Genomic DNA, 19,526 nt, shown 5'->3' with positions numbered 1-19,526 from the left:
CCATCACATAAGGGATGCTGCTATTCCTCAAAATGTAAGCCTCATGCACTGAGCCAGGATACTTGGCATTCACATGGGAGATGTACTGGTCTGCCAAACACACCATCTGCACATTCATCGAATGGTAGCTTTCCCGGGTTTCTGTATATCTGTTTGTTCCTGCGGGGGGGACAAATGCCACATGTGTACCATCAATGGCACCAATGATGTTGGGGATATGTCCCAGGGCATCGAAGTCACCTTTCACTGTGGGTAAATCCTCCACTTGAGGGAAAACGATGTAGCTGCGCATGCGTTTCAGCAGGGCAGATAACACTCTGGACAACACGTTAGAGAACATTGGCTGCACCGCTGACATGGCTCCCATCCCCAGTGGTCAGTCGTCCGAGGCTGGAGGAGACTTCCTGGACCCTGCCCTGCCCCTTCCATGAGGCATGACTTCCATCACTGTTTGCACCTGCAGGTGGAAGGCGAAGCCGCAGCAGTGTGGGGTATGTCTCTGCCTCCATGGGGTATCATGCTACCTCTTCCTAGGCAATCTCATGGCACACACACCCAGGTGAGGGAATGGGGCCGGCCACACTGCATGTGGAGCACTCTGGGCACAATGCCCCCTCCAGAACTAGTGGAGAAAGGCATCCACTACCTCAGTTCTTGGCAGGATGAAGCACTCTGGGCACAAGGCCCCCTCCAGAACCAGTGGAGAAAGGCATCCACTACCTCAGTCCTTGGCAGGATGAAGCACTCTGGGCACAAGGCCCCCTCCAGAACCAGTGGAGATTCACATCCACTACCTCAGTCCTTGGCAGGATGAAGCACTCTGGGCACAATGCCCCCTCCAGCACCAGTGGAGAAAGGCATCCACTACCTCATTCCTCGCAGGATGAAGCACTCTGGGCACAAAGACCCCTCCAGAACCAGTGGAGAATCACATCCACTATCTCAGTCCTTGGCAGGATGAAGCACTCTGGGCACAATGCCCCCTCCAGAACCAGTGGGGAATCACATCCACTACCTTGGTCCTTGGCAGGATGAAGCACTCTGGGCACAATGCCCCCTCCAGAACCAGTGGAGAAAGGCATCAACTACCTCAGTCCTTGGCAGGATGAAGCACTCTGGGCACAAGGCCCCCTCCAGAACCAGTGGAGAAAGGCATCCACTACCTCAGTCCTTGGCAGGATTAAGCACTCTGGGCACAAGGCCCCCTCCAGAACCAGTGGAGACTGTTATCCACTTGAGAGACTGTGGCTTTGCACTCCCCAGGATAATGCAGTGGGCAAACCACGCACTGGAAAGACTTGAGAGACTGTGGTTTTGCATTCCCCAGGATAAAGCAGTGAGCAAACCACCCACTGGAAAGACTTGAGAGACTGTGGCTTTGCACTCCCCAGGATAATGCAGTGGGCAAACCACCCACTGGAAAGACTTGAGAGACTGTGGCTTTGCACTCCCCAGGATACAGCAGTGGGCGAACCACCCACTGGGAAGACTTGAGAGACTGTGGCTTTGCACTCCCCAGGATAAAGCAGTGGGCAAACCACCCACTGAAAAGACTTGAGAGACTGTGCCTTTGCACTCCCCAGGATACAGCAATGGGCATGAAGCCCCCTCGTGCAGCAGTGGCGTCGTGCGTTCATCAGGCTGAGGTGCCCCACCCTTCCCTTCCCCCTGACGTGCCTGTTTATTTTCGATCTGATGCCCCTGCAGTGTTCTCTCCGTTTCGAGTCAGGTATCTTGCTTGGGCTTTGCCCATGCATTTTGGGACCACTGGTCCACGGACAATGATTGGTACACTATCAGGACTTGTGTAGTTGGTGTACATATTTGTATATACTGAATTTTGAACTTTCACCATCAGATTTTTCATGATTACAATCATTTAATTTTGTCCTTGCGTTCTTCCAGGGGGTGGGGGTGTATATGTAATGTTGCTGCATGTATTTGTGTGTATGGTGTTATGGGTGAGGGTGGGGGTATAGGTATTGGGTGTTGCGTGTGTGTGTCACACTATTTTCCCTCCCCCCTCCTCTGTGTTGTGGGGTGAAGTACTCACCGTGATCGTCAATGGCGTCTGTCCTGCTCCTGATAGAGCAGGAAGAAGACCAGCATGGGCAGGACGTGTAGTTCGGGCTCTATGGCGTCCTGGTTCCTCGTTGGGTGTTGAGAGGTGAGTGGTTTCCCTTCTGTGTACTGTTTCCGCCGTGCTTTTGATAGAGGTGGTTCCGCCCCGGAAAAGGTGGCGGATAGGCCTGTTGTTATACGGTGGGCGGTACTTTGTCCTCCGCCTGTCTGTTGGCGGTTACCGCCGCGGTGTTTGTTTCTACCGACGTGGTGGTCGGAGTGTTAAAGTGGCTGTCTATGTTGGCGGTTTCCACCATGGTCGTGATTCCATTTTTTTTTTCGCCGGCCTTTTGGCGGTATTACCACTGCTTTACCACCGTCCGCCAGGGTTGTAATGAGGGCCTAAGTATTTTTATTATATTGCATTTTATCCCTGGGAGCTGCAATGTCAGTGTTCTGCTTTCAGTGGTATTGCCGTCTAATGCACCGTGAAGGTCTGACGGGCTTCAGGGATACAGAACTTGGACACGGTGTGTGTAGAATCACATGCTTCTATGTGCTGTGTCTTTATGTTTGTCTGAAGATGCACACTGAAGCTCCTCTCCCCACACTATTCTAAATACGCTACCTACACACTAAACTGACAGACATTACTAAGTAATTAATAAGACTGGTAGATCGCACATGAGAGAAGATGGCCTGTAGATTCATTCATAAGGCGTGTTCACTCAGAAATGCCAAAAATAGTACCTTCACGGTGAAGTAGCCAGTGGAAGGACATTGGCCAGCAGCCACTGGCAAGTGACCGGAAGCTATACTTTGTCCACACAACAGCTGAGCAGGAAGTAAAACCAGACACTGTGCAGATGACAAACCAGGAAGTAAAATTCAGATTGCGTGCTAGCCCATCAGAAGAATGTTAATTTGAACAACGTTGGAATAAACCAATGGTAAGTTCAGGTAAGTAAGGGGCAGGTCGTAAGCCCTGTTTAAGATTTTTTTTTATTCACGAAAGACTTCGCAAGCACAGCACAAACGCTGTGCGGGCAAAACCTGAAAAGCAAAATGTACCCCATACAACTCAGGATTGATTACATTCTGTGCCATTTTGCAGGTCTTACTCTGACATTAACATCTCAGATGAGGAAACTAATTTCCTACTGGCTCCATAATAACCAAAGTTTGAATGTCATGGGGAGCTCCTCTCTCAACATCCCATCCGTTGCTAGTAAATTTGCAGAACATAACCAGAACATGACCACAACATATGGGCAAACCCCAACACTAGCCAGTGCACAGGGGTAGGCAAGATCAGATTATCTGGTCAGAGGAAGCATGCATCAGAAACTCATTACTGAAAGTTGAACTGTAGTCCAAACACAAGTCTCACCCAGGACAGGCTATGCAACTATCTCATTGAACATTAAAATTAAACAAAACAAAAAAAGAAAAATGTAGGACAGACCAAACAAATTGAGTGCAGAACTCTCCCAATTCTACTTGATTCGTAACACCACTCTACAGGTAGTCATCCAGATAGCTTCTCCTATAGGTGCCATGGAGACCCACAATTAAATACAAAAATACTGAATCTGCCAAACTGAGACACAAACAAGTGTAAGGAAAGATCAAGAGAAAAAGTAATGAGGGGAAACAGAGCAAACTACAGCTGAATGACTTAAAATACACCAGATAAAGCTGTACCATGATAAACAGAATTCTGTTGATATGCAAAACACCCAAGATCACAACCACTGTTAATCAAAGCTCAGCGTTCTGCATACTATAAAGGACCATCTACAGAGAGTCAGTAAGCAGACAACAGAATGTACTATTTCACCAGGTCTTGGATGGCGTGGTAGAATGCATTCTTACTATATTATTGGAAATACATGCAAGTTGGATTTGTTCTCTAATTTCCAAACTCTTTTATGACTCTACAATAATGACACTTATCTCCATCTGCAAAAGTTTCCGTCTAGTGAGTGTTGTCCTGTATAGGTTTCTTTTTGACATGCCTTGATTATTCTCTCACTTCTAATTCATTATCAGGCTCTAGTTTTCAACAAACAAAACAAACTATCGGCACCTACCTATTCTCGCTGTTCATTCTAGGTTTCTTCTGCACAACACACTTCTGCTCTTAGCATCTCCTACTGAGGGTACACCAACAGACAATGTAGTTTACAGCGTGAACACCAGAGGTACCCAACATAATGTGATGCAGTCAGGGACCTAGGAGGTACCTTCAACATAACAACATTCTTCATTCACCAAGTGGATATGGTGTTTAGACAGAATATCTGAAACAGAAATATCGTGGGACAGAATATTGTGTCAAGATTATCAAGGAGAAAAATATTGTGATGGTAAGTTTCTGTAGGTAAGCAGCATTTCATTATATTTAACTCTATATATAGGTACCTTGACGACTTCTATATCTTCAAAATACATAGATGTGGAGTTAAGAATAGTAAATGTATACTTACCTATTTGCACTTACCTTCTCGATATTTTGTTCCTCGATATTTCTGACACATTATTATGCCCACATGACATTTCTGTTTCCAATATTCTGTCAGTGATCCATAGATGCAGTGACCAAAAGCAGTCACCTACACTTCATTTGTTAAATGAAATTGAACCTATCTTTGTCGCAAACACAAAGTGGACCTTGTTAAAACACTGGGGTGGTGACATTTTGACAACTACTAGAACACAAGAATAAATGTATCTAGCTGCAACTAGTCAAAAGCAGAGAAGCCTGATTGATGTTAGGACTAAAAGGTAAGGTTTATCTTACAGCATCCCTTCAATCTCCCTGAGAAGGACTACTTTCTGCAATCTGTTACTCTTGCACTTTACTGCCCAGCACATTAAGAATACATCCATCAAGGTTGATGGTACTATTATGTAATGAGGACCGACTATGTAATATACATAAGGCACGCTGGTCCAGGGGCCATAAGCTCCAGAGTAAATGTACACAACACAATAAAGTGGGTTCTACTAAGAAAGTCTGAAGCAGATGGAAAATGTTTCATCAACCTTCCAATCAATTAAAACAGCACAGCAATAGATACTTGAAAGCCTTACTGGTATATAAAGACTACTTTAAAATACACAAAAAGCTCCAAACATTCCTTTCCCATCATTCCTCTGAAAATTGACAATCTAGAGTCAGTATTAGCTTCAATGTAATTCAGGTTAAGAAACTGCTTATTGATCTGTGAAAATTATAATACAAACATTTATATAAAAAAGAAATAGAGTATTGGTAGATGCTACATGATGTCCTTCCTTAATGACCCCCGAAGAACACTTTGTGACTTCTTCTCCTGTTTGTACCGAGTCCCCTCATTGCAGTCGACTGAGTGTTATGACACTGCTCCAAAATCATAAATACAAAAAAATTAAGTAACCTTCACATCAATTTACACAGCCATCTAAGTCATATTTAAAGAAAGGAACTAAGGAATAAAGGGTATGAGGACACAGATCTCTGAGAAGGTAAACTGGTCATAGACTCCTTGAAAGGAGCAACTGTTATTGTCTTTTGTTAAATGTCTGTAATCATAATATAAAAATATGACAACATTAATCTCCAAGACTTGTTACAGGCCAAGCAAGGCAGTGCCAAACACAGTCTCACCCACCTAAGATGAAACAACACAAATGCCAAGAGAGATACATATTAATTTAAAAGCCATTCTACTGCATCTTTCACAATTACCCATATTGTCAGTTTCCAAGTGGTCATCCGGAAGAATGCAAATATATACACTTTGGAAATCCTTAGTCAATCTTATTCCAAATGAAAATTAAGTCTACATTAGGAAATACAAAAAATATTGAATCAGATCCTAAATAAGTATTTCGTAAAAATATTAGTAGAAATCAGGCTTTCTTAAAGTTACTTTGTTTTTTTTATTATTATGGATATTCTTCTTACGTTGTAACTTTTCCCTTTTTATATTAAGGTACCACTGATCATGAAGCTTAACTCTTCTCCATATGTACTACAAACTGATACAATCCCTTGTACTCACCATGATGAATGATGCTGCTGTCAAACAGTTTCTGCACCAGCTTGACTGCTGTCTCCCTCTCCGTGGTTTCCTTGTGATCAATCAGCCAGTCAATCAGTTCTTTGCCAACAAAGCAGTTTGGATATGTCTTTAGGTGATGTCTTCGATCCTTGATGACCTTCTCCTCGTGAAGCCTAAGCCTGCAGCAAAAGACCTCTATGTAAATAATCTCCAAGAATCATTAAGATATCAAATTCAACACCAATGTTATTTATTCTAGAATGAATCCTCCTATCTAGAAACATTTAATGGTCTCAGTTTCACTGGTATTTTAATACTAGGTGAAGCACATCCGTCATAGAACAGAATCCCTTAAGTGTCATGAGTTTCTATAATATATTGTTTTTTATTTTTGGTAACAACAAGAAAACATCTGTTCGAGTCAGACTGTGCGTTACCTTCAGCTGTTTTTCTTTTCCTATTTTGAATAATTCTTCACTATACTAATATTACTACTGATAGCAAACTCAATTGTACCAAAGTGCTTACATATTAGGTACTAATATTTAAAGTAATGGCACTCATTGTATCAACCTTTTAAAAAAGCTGTGTCCGGCTATTCCTCAGTCCTGTGTTTTTTGCTGTTTTTACAAAGTACTCAACAGTTTGAAGTAATGAGTCTTACCATAGAAAAGTGTTTCTACTGTCCTGTATTGTGGATAATTGTATAGAGCACTAACAACAGGACAACATGCTTTGATGCACGGGTAGCAAGCTACACTGTGGGTTGTGCAAAGATGTTGAATAACAGTGTTATAAAATATGGGATTCTGTAATCCCTGTGTAAACTGCAGTCTCAATTTTAATATCTTACAATGACAAGCAGGGAGAATATGTTTTTTTTATTTAGAGAAAAGCTAGCATCTTTCTGCATGTTTCTACACATGCTTCTGCAACTTTCTTTTTTTTAAACTGACTTGTATTAAACTGTTTCTATTACTTGTTTGCCACAAATATCTATCAGGCTTTTGATGTGTTTAATTTTGCACTAGAGGTTTTATTTTTAGTCTTCGTGTTTGCAAAAATGATTGCACTTTCATATGAAAGAGCTATGCACCAAGGTTTTAAGTGGTGTGTGGGAACGGTGATGGTGTGACCCAGTATCATATGGAATGAAATACCCCTGCCCTAGATGAAAAGGATATTGCAAGTCACTTCGGAGTTCAATAACCTTATAAAGGACCTCCACTTTCGGCCCTGTTCGTCTATATGATTATGGAACTCCTCAGTGATTTGTAATATCCTTATAATGTACTGCAGGTGGTACTTTATTTCTTATATCTCGGCAGACAATCTGTTGGTGTAATGCATGATGGCCATAGTTGTGTTCTTATCATGTTATATGTCGCTTGGCTCAAGCATTTAATGCAGCACAGAAGAGTGAGAGATAGATAACTTCAACTTGATACTATTGTTGTGTCTGGTTGAACAGGGGGAGGGTTGTGATTGTGGCCCATGAGGGAAGCATGTGGTGTTTTATGTGATGAGTTACAAAATGCAATTCTCACTTCTGTTATCATGACTTGCACTTTTGCCTTAAGCTGAATGAAGCAGAGCTCATGAAATGAACAGTCTGGTATTACAAAAAAGGTTACGTTACACAAGTATACCTAAAACATAGATATCATTCAAAAGAGGAAAAAGAACACCTCGAAGAGCCTGCTTTTTTTAATTATAAACAAACTGCAATTTTAAACTAACAAACAGGAACATACCATGGAATGTAAACTTCCCTTCTTATGTGGCCAATACATAGTACAAATACAGATAAACAGAAGGTAATATGCTATGTATTACAATTGTTCAGTGTGGAAAGCAGCCATTACTTAAAAGAAGTAAAGCTGTAAATGGATTATGCTGCACCCCCCCTCCATTTTGTCTCTCCCATCCCTCAACAAAGTTGATAAATTGCAGATTACTCAATGTGGATCTGAAAATGTCAGAAGAGTTAAATTTGGGAACCCTGAAAGAGAACATGCAAATTCCAGTCTGTCATTCAACCCTATTGGTTGAATAGTAGCTAAACATTTGATCCAAAAGCATTCAGATTTCTATAGATTCCTTTGATTATCCAAACCCACCTTCAACAGTACCACTCCCAACACTAGAAATCTTAACTGAGTGATGTTATGACAGGCTTACATCCAATGCATGGCTACACTTGATGATTTTGAGTCTAGCCATGCACTGGATGGAAGCCTGTACTTTGAGGATTCCCAAATGTAACTCTTCTGACATTTTCATATATTGTTGGGGGTACACATAATGGAACATTGTCTGTGTTTCATAATGGTTTCAAAAGAAATCGATGAACACCTTAGGTATTTTTTATTTTATTTATTTCCATTACATCAATCTCTGAAATATGGGGTGATAGCTTGGGTCATTTCATTGAGAAACTTGTAAGCGGTTGAGTTGGCATGTTGTGTTTACGGTGATTTGGGCTGTCTCTGGTGCTTAGCCGTTTTTTGTTGTTCAATGTACTCATATTGTTGCTTGCGCACCAGTGTTTAGCTTACCTTCATCTTCTTTTGATGGGGTTTTTTCTAAGGTGCACTTGAGAAAACACTGCAGGCCATGGCTGTACTAACATGAAGCAACTTGTTGAGCAGTCACAGACGTGCACTGAAAACAGAGTTTATCATTTTTTGTATTTTTTGATTTTTAACATCATTGACCCTGATTACTAACAGAAAGGCATTGCCAATTTCAACTCTCCACAGTGTTTTAATGATAGCATGCACGAACACAAGTTTTTGTTTTGAGCATGTCCTGGAGGTGGATATTTTTTCATTCGTTTTTTTTCATTTATTCACAGTTCTGAAGCTTTGCATGTTTGTCACCAGGGTGGCAAAGTGTGAGGTTTGTGTATGGGAGTTCCGTATGGTGACATTGAGTATTTATGTTTTCAGATACCCCTGAAGAAGGGTCAGATGACCTGAAATGCATTGGGTCTTATAAATGCATGTTGTATGAAGCAACATTAATTTACAATGTTCAAGAGGAAATTTAATGGAAATGACTTTTTGGCAAAAATGATGAAGTAACATTTTCAACCCATGTGTAATCATCAATTAAATTATTGAAAGGAGAAAACATTCAACTGATGTTTTTTTAAAAAAAAATTGTGAAGCAACTGTGAGAGTGAACCTAATGGGCTGCACTAAAGTGCATCAGGCAGCTGTGCTGAAATTATCACCATAATAAATGGTGAACGTATTATTCATAAGCTAAAACTATTACGCATATAATACATAACGACTTGTACTTGCGCATTAATCAAGAAAGGTCTGTTTTATGTATGGTGTTTTTTTACTAACCTACTAAGTTGTACAATTAAAAAATATAAACAGTGTTAGCAAGAAAGGTAAATCAGAACAAGTGCCTGCATTCACCCCACAGAATCCCTACTCCCTTTTCTGCTGGAGCAACAACTTGCGTTGGCTGCCATCCAAGGTTATTGAAAGGCTGCCAATGTCCAGGGTGAACTTTAAGTATCCTTCAGTAAGAAGAGCATCTTATGATTCTTGGATATATTCCAAGTACTGATGCAATCTAGGTATGCGGTTGAAGTCAACACACCGGCACAAAGGTAACATAAGGTGACGGCCTCAGTTTGAACAATAATATAAAGGTCTCTATAGGTCAGAGGGAAATTGAAAAGGCATGTGTAGATGTTATAGGTGACTTAATTTAATTTCTGATTTGATCAGCGCTAAGATCACTGTAATTGGATCTGAACTAATGCAAATGCCTGGGTTGTCCACACATAATTAGAGGAGCGGTTGAGTATCCTATAAATTGTTTGCTTTTAGAAGAGATAGATCTGGGAGCGGATTGAAGATGCTACTAGAGAGAAAGCAAAACAACTTGTAGAAGACTGAGCAAGCCTACAACCTGAGCCATCATCTTTCATTATGCCTGAATGCTGGGACCTAGATCTGAAACTTCTCAGGAGAGTGATGCTGGCTCGCTTGTGGAATGTGAAAGATCTGGTACGATGGATCGCGCATGTGTGTTGTCTTTTAGTATTCTTTCCCTTGTGCGTTACTAATAAATAACTACAACATAGTCTAGCTGGATTCGGATTTAGGGCTTTGGGATAAAACCAACCACTGAAAGTGTTAAATCTAATTGATGACAAATACAATGCCTTCATTGTTGTTTTTCATTTTGTTTGCCTAATTTTGGTAACATCATAATGATGTTTGCTGTTATTCTGATACATCAAATGATGTTACAGGGACTAAAACAACTATGTGGCGTAGATAATAAATAAATACAGACTGTACGATTATTGGTGTATGCTCCAAAGTCACTGTATTTGAGTTTCCTCGCATAATAACCTTTGAGTATGTAACAGGTACAGGATATTTTGTTCTATTTTATACTCCTAAAGAGGTAAAGGTATGACAAGATACAGGTGATGTTTACTTTTTGCGTTTTTAGAGTAGATGTCTGTGACATACTCTCGTACACTAAGAAATCTAGCATGGTGTGCTTTTCCTCTAACAAGGTCATGGGGGTCAAAAGAGTATGATATGCTGACTGCTTAGTTCCACTCATAACTCTGGCATGTGCTAATATTCACATGAACATATCAAGTGTGGCTAAATGCTCCAAACTGCCAAAGCTACAAAGACAAACTAAAGGAGAACTAAAGTTGGTTTATGATGAACAAGTCACAGAGATCTAAGAGTTAGAGAACTGATAAAGACCACATTATACAGGCCCTCCATCAAATATGATACATCACCAATGTGTGGAGAAGATTGATTTAGAGAGTAATTCTAGGTGTAAACATCTTTCGAAGTAGCATAGCAAAACAAACACTCTGACACTGAGGATATGCAAACCTAAAACATACAATGTTGACAAAGAAACAGACCTTTGATATGATGACGAGGGCTCCAATGAGACAGACAATGAAGAGAAAGTTGTGATCATAAACTTCAGCTAGACCTAAACGCACTTATGTAGAGTTTGGTGGACTGGATACACTCTCAAAATGTGGCTTATACTCGTCTGCCACAGGCTTTAATTCACATGTACTTGAGTGGATGAGACATCTGCCGTGTTTTTGACCCTATCAGAACATAGGTGATACGCTCTCTCTCATTGGTTATTTAATAAAGTTTGGAAGTGGAGTGAGCCCACATTCTTTTCGAAAAGCAGCTTGTAGCTCTGGGAGTTCATAAGGAGGTTACTCTACAACCAAAAATCCCCTATAGATGGGATATTCTTACCTCAAAATTCAAAAGGTAATCACTTAAAATTAAGGAACAATTAGTTTGTTTTTTTACACGAAAAAAACAATATGGTGAAAAAAGGACTGACATTCACTGAGGAAGATGTGAAACAGATTATGTGGTCCACTTCTAATAACAGACCCAAATGTAGCACAAACTATAGCTCAAACTAAGAATTGGGAAACATGGGAAACACTCACAGAACAGAAATGAAATCGAATTAGGACAGTACTCCACAGGGTCATAATGACTGAGAGCTTGAGGTCTAATTCCACCACTAGAGGACTATTGACCACAAATAACCTAAGAATCGTCCTGGAAGGTGCATCTTTCAGAAAGGCTCTGGCACAAATGACCAGGCATTGTACGAGAGACTGGCTCATACTAATAATCAAGACAGCAAAAAGCTTATCAGAAGCAATGTTGGTGGAAATTCAGATCACAGAAAATCAGTTGAAAACCACAATTACAACATATAAAAAGAGACTGGGGGAAATAAACAAGGAGATGATAGAATACAAGGATGTTCTGACTCAATCCAAGGTTCAAAAATTTCAAGACGATATCAAAAGATTCTACTTCGCAAAAACATATGCATACTCAGCACAAGACTACACAATACCCATCAGTGAAAAAAAACAATGAATCAACAGACTCTAATTCAACTGATAGAAGATCATCAGAGTCAGATGGGTGGAGTAGCGGAGAAGAAAGTTGGGGTAAACAAAGAGGTAGAAATAGAAACAAACCATGGGCATAACAATGGCAGAATTTCAACCCCTATCAAAATCTAATCCTCTATTGTTTTCCACCACCACAACCGCCTCCATTTTATGGCTGGGGTAATCCATTCCACCAAGGACCACCACAAAGTTCCCTCAAGAGCCAGAGGAAGAAAAAAGAAAGACACTCCGGTCCAGTGGGAAGACAGTCAAACTGGTATGCACACAAGGAATATGTCAAAGGAGACACAACCAGAGACCAGCAGGAACATAACGTAGTGTCTAATCTGACCACTGTAAAACTGAATGACACACAACTACAAGTACTGATAAAGGATTAGGTTTTGTACCAACTGCCCAATTTGACAAATTCCACCTCCATTTCGAATCAGATGAGTTTTTCAGAAAACTGAAATTGAGGACATATTTTGAAAAAAAAGAGACACTACGTGACACAGAAAATATGCCAGACACAGATCTGAATTAAAAATCTACCTTTTGTCCCACTGTGACAGACATTCAAATAGAGGTCCTAGCCTTTGAACAAGCTGTTTTCAATGATGTTGAGACCCTTTAGGAATAAAATAGATGGGAAAAAAGAGAGGAGACAAGAGCCCTAAATGAGCTAAAAACTAACACAGAAACGATCATAAAACCAGCCAACAAAGGCGGAGATATACTACTAAAATCAGCCATATACTGCAATAATGAGTGTAGAACCTCCTTCAGGGCCAAACAAATAACAAAACCTTAGAAATTGATCCTACACCTTAGCTGAAGTTGGAAATTAAAAAACTGATAGAGGAAGCTGAACCCAACAACATCATATAAAAAAAGGAAGCAGAATTTCTAAGTACCACCCCACCAACCTTGAAACCTTTTATTTTTATACTCTCCCCAAGATGTATAAAAATAGAATGCCTCTTCCAGGACACCCTATTGTGTCGGGCATGGCTCACTACTTGAACCTTTGTTCTGCTTTTGTGATTTCTCCCTAAACCCCTTGTACAAAAGACACCAACATATGTGAAAGAAACTAAGGACTTTTAAAATGTACTTAAGGAGATACAGTTCGACCCTGACCAGAGCTTACTAATAAGTCTATACACTGAAAGTATACACACAAGCCTACTACAGAACAACACCCTTAAAGTGATAACCCTAGGAGAGGAAGAATGGGAATACACCACATCAATAACCTTTGTGTTCGGATGGGCACACCTAGCAACTACAAAGAACTTCTTTGAATATGAAGGTAGTCTTTGTTTACAAACATATGGGACTTCAAAGGGTAGTACCTTTGGCCCAAGCATGGCCTGAAGTTAAGCCCACAATTCTGTAACCAAATACATTCTAAATTCTACTAGTCCTTTCTTGAACAACATACCAACATGGAAAAGGTACATAGATGGTGTCCTGGTAATCTAGGCATGGGATGTTACATCCACCCAACTTTTTCCCCTGGCTCAATAGTTGGCATTCCTTGACGTCATCATATTCGGAAAGGAAGGCAAACTACACACACAGACGTATCAAAAACCAACCAATAAGAACACCATCCTAAAGTTTGACAGCCTTCACACCAGACTTCTAAAGGAAAATCTTTCCTATGGCCAATTCCTATGCCTTAGGAGGAATTGTAGCAAGAAAGCAGATTTCAGAGTACGTGCTCAAACCCTTTTGGATAAATTATGGGCTAGTAACACTCCAGAAAGGATTATCAAGAAAAAACATGAAAAGAGGTAAAACCTAGAATAGAGAAGCACACTTGAAAAATTATGCATGCAATACAACAGACATTTCCCAGACCTGTGTCACCACCTTTAATATAGCATCAAACCAGGTTAAAGAGATCGTAAATGAAAACTTGTGAATCTTAAACAGAGATCCCAGGAAATGGGAAAAACCTGTGTTCTCCTACAAGTCTGAAGGATAAATTGGTATCCACCAGAGCAAAAAAGTGCAGAGATACTAACTGTCCTTAAATTTTGGGGCCTCCCAAATATTGCAGGGGAGTACCCTGTGGCAACTGCAGTATTTGCCACTTGAAGATAACAACAAAAACTCTGGCCTTGGGATCTGAGACAATATGGACAATCAGAAAACACAGAAATTGTAATTCCACACAAGTAATTTACATGATCACCTGTCCATGTGGGTTACCCTACATCGAGATGACTGGTAGAAAAATAAAAAACTGAATCTGTGAATGTCAAAGCAATATTTAGTGTAAAAGAAGCAACACTAAGATGAAGGAACATTTCTTATTGATAGGGCATACAACAAAATATCAGAGGAGGTTCGTTATCAGGGCCACTGGAATTATGCAATTGTGTAACGGTTTTCAAATAATTGTAGATTTGTCGCATTTCCTACATAATTCATCATCTGCAGCATAATCTGCAGATTTTAACAAAAAAAAAAATTTCTAGCTCAAACGCTTCAGAAGTTACTAAAAATGCAGCAATCTGCATTGGGACGCAGTGGAAGGGCCTTTACAAAGGACAACTGATCACCTTTCTGTAGCTTATTGCTATATTTGAGTGTTATTTTTTTAATGAATTTATAGTTTTCTCCAATAGACAATAAACAATGGTGTGTCAATCTTAAAAGGGTACCTTTGCATACATGACATCAATGGACACATACAAAATGAAATAAGAGTGTGTACACATACCCACACAATGAAGTAGTAATCTAAGGGGAAGGAAGGATCATAAGTGCGACAAAAACAGGGGCAGCAAGAAGGTAGGTGGGGAGCAATACCCAAAAGGGAAATCAATTGGACAAATAAGCATGCATCAGACATAAGAGTAGAGTTCAGGTGCACTAATACACAGCGTCATCCAATACATCGTAGTCCACAGAGAGGAAGTAGGTACAAAGAAGGGCCCAAATGTCTTTCAGCCTAGAAGCTGGCGGCTGCAATGATGCTTACAGTTTGGGAGTGGTAACACAGTATGCCATGTCTTTCAGCCAGTCATCGACAGTGGGTGTTCTGCTACTGCCCCACATGAGGGCTATTCAACGTTTGGCTAGTCGAGCCGTAGCGGTAAATTGGCGGAGTCCCGGACTCAATGGTCTTGATATATCCAAGAAGTGCCATGAGTGCACTGGGATCAACAGTCTGCTCCAACATAGTAGAAATTAAAACCAATATAGCCCCCCCAATATGCATGTATAACAGTGCAAAAATTAGCATTATCAGCTGCACACTTGGGACAATGATGTGAGTGCGAGGGATCAAATCAAGCAGATGCCACGCGAGTGGTGTATGTGTGATAAAAGTACGTTTAGTGAAGCAGTTTGTGCCTACTGTTGGTGGCACTAATTTGCTTTGTGTGCAGCAGTACTACCAAGTCTTGTCGGGGATAGGGTACCCCAATTCTCGCTCCCACGCCACCCCCTGATGGGAGTGCAGCGTAAGGCATTGCAAGAAACAAACCAGTAATTTATGGTGGTCCAGGTATCATGTGGGGCCAAATAAAATGTGTACCCTTTGACGTTCAGATGTCGGGAGTTACAGATGTGAGAGAGGATGTGTGTATCAACAATAGCTTGAAGTGCACGCAGTAAGCGGATAGTGGTGAAGTCAGTAGAGTCCATGAATAGGTAGTAGACTATATTAAAATCACCTCCCCCTCAGATCAGCCTATAAGCATCCCATCAGTGCAGCACGGGTATGATAAAATTCAGTGGAGTCAGAGCTGGGCGCATAGACATTTGGGAGCAGGCCGCTTTACTGGCTAGAGTGCCGGAAACAAGTATGTATCTGCCAATGCTGTCAACTACGTGATCATGATATGTGAACGGGAGTGTTTTGTGGATTAAGATACATACCTCACAAGGATGGGAGATATATTAAGAAAAGAATCTGCTAGCACCCTATGTGGATGCAAATCTACAATCATCTCGAGGGGAGAGGTGGGTCTCTTGCAGGAATGCCAATTTTATGTTATGCTTATGATATGACCTGTTTCCCTTTCCTTGGCTTACACAAACCCTGAATGTTCCAGGATATATACACCTAGTCTGAGCTCTGGGCACTCTTAGGGTTATGTGTTGGAAACAGTACACCAACAACCGTTCCACGATCCCACACCAATATTGCGAAGAACTGGCAATTCCCTGTCAAACATCAGCAAAACAAAAAATTGAATATTCAGGTGTACACCCAGGGAGAGGGGTATTTGTGGGGGAGGTGCATGGAACAATGCCTCAGGAGGGCAACCTCACTGTAAGTCGTGAATGATCAATAGTGTCAGCGATCCGTGTCCATTGTTTGGTATGGTAGGCAAATGTGGGGAACAGTCAGCTCACAGCAGATGAACAGGCTGTGCTGGGGAGCAAATCAGGTAGCAACAACACAATATGATGCTATAGTGTGAGGAACCTCAATCCAGTGGGTCATGGTGGGATGCGGGGAAAAGCAGTAGGCGAGCAGTCCCGGGTTGTGTAACGTGAGGAGCCACCACCACTGGGTCACATCGGCAGCAGTACTGAAGATTTGATGATGTCCTTTGACCTCCGTGTGAATGTGCACGGGGTATAGCATATTGTACATCAGGCCTTGTTTTCAAAGGGTGTTTTTACATCATATAATTTGTATCTAGCCTCCTGCACAGCAAGGGTAAAGTCTGTGAACAGGCACAGAATCGAGCTTTGATGATGAAGGGGGGTGTGCTCTCTGGCCAATTAAAGCACTGTGTCTCTGTCCCTGCAATTGAGGAAGCAGGCTATGATCGAGCATGGCACGGCCCCAGCGGTGGCCATGGGCACAATGACCTGGGTGCTCTTTCCAATACTAAAGTGTCAGTGAAAGCCTAGTGTCCACAGAGATCAATAAGTAACTGCTCCACAAATATGTCACGGCGCCCCATGTTGGTGGATTCGGCCACTTCCATAATTCAGAGGTTGTTGACTGTAGTTCTGGCTTCAAAGTCCTAATTTTTCACTATCTTGGTTTTGAGCAGGCATTCAAACTTTTCTAGATGCTTCGTGACTTTTGTAGCGTTGCCTCCACTTCAGAAAGCCTACATTCTGCCCCATCCAGGCGATTAGTGTGGTGATCAATGCATTCCCCCATGCAGTCATGGCCACTGCTAAGGGTGTGGAGCGAGTATCGATTGCCTAAAACCCAGCACGCAGCTCAGCCATGGTGGCGGTAGCACCCTCTGGTGAGATATTAGTAGAGTCCACACAGGAGGGGTTCCTCTGTGTCTGATAGGGACTGTTAATGTCTTGGCCACCTAACTGGTCAAACCTTAGTTTCTTCTGTTTAGGGTCCCTTTGCCCTACTGTGGGTGCTTGATGGAAGAATGAAAGGGTGAGGTGTTGGCACTGGACGATGCCCGGCACACAGGTCAGTATGCACTATGCCCATAGTCAGGTTGTGAGGCAAAGTCCTGTCTGAGCAAAGGGGCAAACAGTAGGTATCCAGAATAGAGTGTCGAATAGATACCACATAGTATAGTCACCACACACGACACTCTGACTGGGGTCCAGTCATGGTGTCTAGTGCACACGGATAACCGAGAGACAGCACCACTATCACTGCCAAAGCGGTAGCGGGGGAGAGAGAGGTGTCTGAGTGCACCTCTGGTGCAAAAACAGAGAGGCAGGCAAGAGGAGGCAATCAGGCAAGGCCCACCTCAGCAACTATGGAGCACGGTGAAGAGGTGTGTAAGGGGGGGGGGGGCTGTACAGCATGCATGTAACTTCATGTCGGCTCACCACAAGCAGGAATTCCCACAGTTTGTTTCCTCGTCCAGGCCATAATATTTGTCCACTGTGCACCTCGAGGTGTTCAGAAGGGGGCACCAAAGTGCTGCCTCCAGCGCATACTCAGAGGGCCGATCGCGTCACTGGGACAGACTGGAAGGGCTGCTTCAGGTCTCTGTGGGGCCCTGAGAGGTCAAGTCGCGAGGACCTCGCATGCGGCCATGGAAGGGTTGTCGCAGTAGCCAGAGGTAGCATCAGCCAGTGGGGAGCGAGGGTGAGTGGGAAACAGGTGCCTGTGCAAGCTCGCACAAGTGGTAGTGCTGTGATGTTGCTCAGCAAAAGTCCAACCTCCGCTAACTGGGCGTGGTCACGTGAGTCGAATGGCTTGCTACCTCCGGTGCATGGACAGAGCCGCTCCTCCTGCTGGTACCCAACGCCACTTGGGTCACACCCAGAACTCCCGTATGAGGCCAGTGCATCAGCTCATATCCCCCAGATCCTTCTGTCAGCGAGCAGCCACGAAGGCCCCACCCTCAGGCTCACCAGCGGCCCCTGTTGCTGCAGGGCCTCTGAAGGCCGCAACAGGCCACAGCAGTCTGCTAGTGCAGCAATGTCTCAAGGCCCCCACAACAGGACACATTGTTGGGAACAGATAGTCACTGTTCTGCTGCCAATAGAGACACCCGATCCTGGAGCTTCAATGCTGTGCGGCCATCTTGGACGCCAGCTTTGACACATCTCCTATTTTACTGTTAAATGGGTACTAATGAGGTGCAACTAATGTCTAAACACTATTAAAAAGTTTACAAATGACAAAACAATGAAGTTATACTATCACAAAATGTGTCACATAATGCCACGTTTTTTGCCTTTTCTTGACACATAATTTACTCTATCCTGCTGCATAATTTAGCCCTCCCCTGCAGCATAATTCCAGTGACAAGTAAATCAAAAGAAGGACAGGAAGCTTGGTAAGATAGGACCAGCACTCATGCTCCCAAGCCAGTATAAATAAACTGTAGGGGTGCCATTCCTCCGAAAGAGGGAGGAGAGAAGTTGTTTCTACAGGAGCATTAGCAGCGGTGACCACTCTGATGCTATGGAGATCCCAGTGAACAGATCTGAATGCCCTCACACACCTCAAGGGGTGTCATGCTTTAAAAGAGCCTAAGGGGTACCAAAGCAGATTTAATAGAGGTTCCCTTGACACAATAAAAGCAGGAGAGCTACCATTAGCAATAATGTGCTACAAACAGCTATAGAGAATGTTGAATGCCAACCCTCCACCGCAGACAGCATCAACCAGCTCACATGCACAAACACGACCCTCAAACACCTTCTCACCCACTGGAAACTCCTCACCATGAAAGACACTGTCGCCATCATGAACTCCATACACTCTGGGGCACCCAAGGACTCTTGTCCATACCGAATCTTCAACCTCGGAAGCAAGACAATCGGCGACGAGCTCAGGAAGGTCCTGAATACCTCCATCACAGTGGCCTCCTTCCCGGAGGCCTGGAACAAGACAAAGTGAGGCCCCTCCTGACAAACAAAATCCGCTGACCTACCAGTACATCTCTCTGCTCCCCTATCCAGCATAAGTCCTCAAGAAAGCAATCAACCAGCAACTCACCCAACACCTAGAAGACCACAACCTCCTCGACCCCTCCCAACCTGGATTT

At 42.5% G+C, this 19,526-nt stretch overlaps 1 protein-coding gene across 3 annotated transcripts in view; it reads right to left on the bottom strand.

The window, feature by feature from the left end:
* The window catches only part of DEPTOR (DEP domain containing MTOR interacting protein), a 524,264-nt gene that overhangs the window by 317,867 nt on the left and 186,871 nt on the right, over positions 1–19,526 (bottom strand). For all 3 annotated transcript variants that reach the window (XM_069220677.1, XM_069220676.1, XM_069220678.1), the window contains one exon: positions 6,111–6,289. In XM_069220677.1, coding sequence (XP_069076778.1) covers positions 6,111–6,289 — 179 coding nt within the window. The remainder of the gene's footprint in view (positions 1–6,110; positions 6,290–19,526) is intronic.

This window comes from Pleurodeles waltl, chromosome 2_2, assembly GCF_031143425.1.
Source record: "Pleurodeles waltl isolate 20211129_DDA chromosome 2_2, aPleWal1.hap1.20221129, whole genome shotgun sequence".
In the NCBI taxonomy this organism is placed as follows: domain Eukaryota; kingdom Metazoa; phylum Chordata; class Amphibia; order Caudata; family Salamandridae; genus Pleurodeles; species Pleurodeles waltl.
This window is presented reverse-complemented; position numbering and strand designations above follow the sequence as displayed.